The sequence below is a fragment of the Dinoponera quadriceps genome, unplaced genomic scaffold, assembly GCF_001313825.1.
Source record: "Dinoponera quadriceps isolate SergipeBrazil2010 unplaced genomic scaffold, ASM131382v1 scaffold458, whole genome shotgun sequence".
Lineage (NCBI taxonomy): Eukaryota > Metazoa > Arthropoda > Insecta > Hymenoptera > Formicidae > Dinoponera > Dinoponera quadriceps.
The window spans coordinates 348,432-352,580 of NW_014554796.1; the positions used below are offsets into that span (position 1 = coordinate 348,432).

Sequence of the window (4,149 nt, forward strand, 5' to 3'; positions counted from 1 at the left end):
ATAATAAATAGAATAAATGAAAGAATTAATAATTTGAAAAATATAAAGCAAACATAAAAAATACGTGTTCTCAAAAATACATTTTCTCTAATACTATTTTGCTTTCAAGTTATAAAAGGATGTACAATTTAAAGATGACCGCGATGATTTTTCAATAACTATTCGACAACTATAAACGTATATATCCATTTTATATGTTAAGAAAATTTTAAGATAATTCGATATATTTTGAAAAATTAAGTCAATCAGTTTAATATGCTCACTACTATTGTTTATTTGGTAAACTCCATCCCCACAGATCATCTCGTACTTTTTTATGTAATTGCATAAAACAAACTTAGTTTATTTATGTGGCCGAATGACAAAATTATTGCTGTCACACATATGTAATGTTGGTAGAGAACATGTTAAAAAAACAAACAAAAGTTTCTAACATGAAAAGTTTATAGCATAAAAAAGTTTTAAGGTACTTACCATTATAGAGATCAGTCTCATCAATTAATATTAAAAACGAAGTGAATTAAACATGAGAAAATGTCATTCAGAATAACTTGTCACGTTCAGTAGCCTTTGACCACCGATTGAAACAAGGTGCTTATTCTGGATGAAAAACCCTCCAATAAAAAAAGGATGATTAATAAAATAATGTATATTAAATGCATGTAATGGTCTTTTTGAAATAGTAAAACAATGCTGGTTTGTTAAACCAACGTATCTTTCTAGGATAGACTTTCTAAGATTTGCCATGTATGTAGTTTCCGTGAGGTCTGTCCTTTTTAGCTGAATTAGGTTGGACTTCCTGCCTTTAGAACGAAATAAATAAAAAAAATATATATAATCTATTGTTGAAGGGAATAAAAACAAAGTTCTAATGCAGCACTAGTTCAGCTTAAATGAACAGGTTTATGATATGTGTAACCAACTTGAGACTACTCCTCTATTAGTTCCCGTGATTCTTTATTTATTTTCGTTTTGAAGAATGACTTCTTCTCTCTTCTCACTATAAATTACAGATTCTTTCATTTCTTCCAAATATATATAAAAGGACCATATTTGATTCTAAATGCCATCGACTTCTAAAAAAATGAGAAATGTTGCAAATTCAGTGTCCGCAAATTTTCTATAAAAAATTACCTTACCTATATTATTTCTGAACTATAAACGGTATTTATAGTCAGATTATATATATTTAAAATTGTCTCAAGTTGATTTTTAAATGCTGTACAAATTGTTTCATTAATCATGATACATCTGAAGATGAACTCTATCTTAACACTTTGAAGCCTACGCCTTAAAGATGATTTATTAGTGGGATCCTAGACAATTTTGATGTCTATTAAAAAATTTTCATTGTTGATGTATGTTGTTGTAACTTAGCAACCAATATATCAATTTTAAGTGTGAAAAAAGCACTTTAAAAGCACTTTAAAAGCAGAAACATATGGAATGGCAGTTGTCGTCTGCGCGCTACCCCAACCTATACTCGGGCTCAGGACAAAGAGTGTTAAATATAAAATCTGATTATGATACTTACATGGCAATTTAAAACCAGTTTAGTAACATTTTATGTTTACATAAATAACATAAAAATGATTTAATAATTTCTACTGTTGTAATTATGTGTCATATAAATAATTATTATTACTATACACATGTAACTCTAATGGTTTCATATAATATCAATAATTATCAAATTAATTTTCTACTGGTCATATAGACTACAATATTTATATAGGTGTTATTAAATCTAGTTTAAGCTGCTGTATAGAAATGTGTAAACATAACTTAATCTCCCTTCAGATTTCTAAACAATTGCTGAAATTAAAACTTGGAAAATCCTCACATGAAAACATTAAATCTATAAAACCTTCTTTTACTCATAGATAATTATTAAGAATCAAAAATCATAAGTAATATGAAGAAATAAAACACAAATTAAATCTCAGGGTGATGATGACAGAATATTCTACATCCCACATAATGTTTAACTCCTATTCCTAATTCTAATTCCTATATAGTGTTTAATTAAAATCAAGATGTAACAATATTTGGTAATCTATATTTCTCAATATAAAACAAAAAAAAATCTTGACACTTTAAAGTAAACGTCTAAGAAAAAAATATATAATTTATGTATTCTTTTCAAAGTAGATTACCATAATGAAAATCTAAAAAAGGTAGAAACAAAGTTGTATCTTTATTAAAGTTAATTTGATTAGATTGTTTTGCATTAATTTTTGGTTAAGAACAAGAGAAAAATCAATATTCACAAGAATAAGAAATTTTTCAAGTTAATCATTAACAAAATAAAATAGAATTTAATATAATTCCACAAACTAAATAGATATGTCATACAGATTCTTTCATTTCTTCCAAATATATATAAAAGGACCATATTTGATTCTAAATGCCATCGACTTCTAAAAAAATGAGAAATGTTGCAAATTCAGTGTCCGCAAATTTTCTATAAAAAATTACCTTACCTATATTATTTCTGAACTATAAACGGTATTTATAGTCAGATTATATATATTTAAAATTGTCTCAAGTTGATTTTTAAATGCTGTACAAATTGTTTCATTAATCATGATACATCTGAAGATGAACTATAAAGTAAGATATGTCATATATTTGTTATCACATTATAGGAAACAATTGTAACAGTTCTAATATAAAGAATTATCATATTGCTACTTATTATATGTTGTAGTTTCTTAAGCTTTCTCATTTAACCATAAGCATAAGTAAATAAGCTGTAACATAAATAAGAGCCGCAAAACATAATAGAACTTTGAACTTTAACTGATACAAACTAAAAAGTAAACTTTAACAAATATAGCACTTGTTAATGTTTACAAATAATATATTATTTATTATTAAAGCTTATTGAATAATATTATGGTATTACCGTAGTTATTTTACTGGTGTCCGTAGATGATGTAGTACCAGATGGCACTACAGGTTTCATTAAGGATAACTTGGGGTTCATGTCTAATGACACTGACTTGCCAACAAGACTGGAAGTTCCTACTGATCCAACAATAGTCTGTGTCGATTGAATACTTTGAATACTGCTCTGAACCACACTTTGTACATTCTGTACATTTGGTACATTCTGCATTGTAGTTAAATTTTGCGCTACAGTTTGCACAGTTGTTTCCAGCAAACGTTTATCACCACTATTTACAGAGCCCAATGTTGTATTCATAGTTACACTGTTAAAACAAAATGAATAATAAAAATTAATTATCCATTAATTGTGCCTAAAGTTCACTGAAAAATTACACGTCCTAAATTATATGCTAAAATATACCAACAGTTTGCGCAAATAATGGGATAAGGTATAAAGCAATATTAAATTTATCGCGTCCGCGATACGACGTGCCATAAGCATGACGTTACTCACTGTATGTATCTCGAGAGTCAAATAGTTTTGGAGGTTACACCGCTTCGTTAACGCAGGGTTGAGAAATTCGCATTTGATGAATATTACGCAGTGGCCTATATATCTTACACATTCTCAAGTGAAAGGACGAGTTTTACGGAACAAAATAGTGGTTTTGCTTGTTTCGATCTGACAGCAGTCAGTATATCGTTAACGAATGTTGCCTGATACAAAGATGCATAAAACCTGCGTGAAAAATACGGAAACGAAAAAAATATTATCTAACTGTTCATTCACTCGCGCACAAAACTCTCGGATGCTAAAACACCTATTTGACGTTACGCCGCAAAAAACATTTTTCAATCTCTGTGAAACACTCAGCATCGCTATAAGTTTATAGCGCCTGCATACGCGTTAAGATGAGTACACACCATTGAACTCTATAGGTTGGTCTGTTATTTTTAGTTGAACTGACCGCACTGGAGTTGCGTTCGGGAATCCACACTGTGTGCACAACACTAGACACCAGCTGTGCTGAAACACTCATGTCCGTATAAATAGGTCTGTTTTGTTTCGAAATACTTTCTGCACTAGTACACACCAGTGCAAAGGGTTTACCCTAAAGTGTTCTTTTTATCGAGAATGACATTATCATGACATCATCAACGCTGTTCGTTTTCACAGTGCAACATCATGTAGTGCAGACAGTTTAGTGAACTGTTGCACTGAGGTTGCAAGAGGTAATAGGTCTGTTTGTTTTCGCT

The 4,149-nt window shown here is 29.6% G+C and overlaps 1 protein-coding gene across 1 annotated transcript in view; it reads right to left on the reverse strand.

Annotated features, from left to right (window-relative positions):
• Positions 1-3,793, reverse strand: part of LOC106741960 (histone deacetylase complex subunit SAP130-A) — a 27,194-nt gene extending 23,401 nt beyond the window's left edge. The window contains exons 1-2 of the mRNA XM_014614453.1: positions 3,407-3,793; positions 2,909-3,215 (exon numbers count right to left, since the gene is read on the reverse strand). Coding sequence (XP_014469939.1) covers positions 2,909-3,208 — 300 coding nt within the window. The 5' untranslated portion in view covers positions 3,209-3,215; positions 3,407-3,793. The remainder of the gene's footprint in view (positions 1-2,908; positions 3,216-3,406) is intronic.
• Positions 3,794-4,149: the final 356 nt, after the last annotated feature.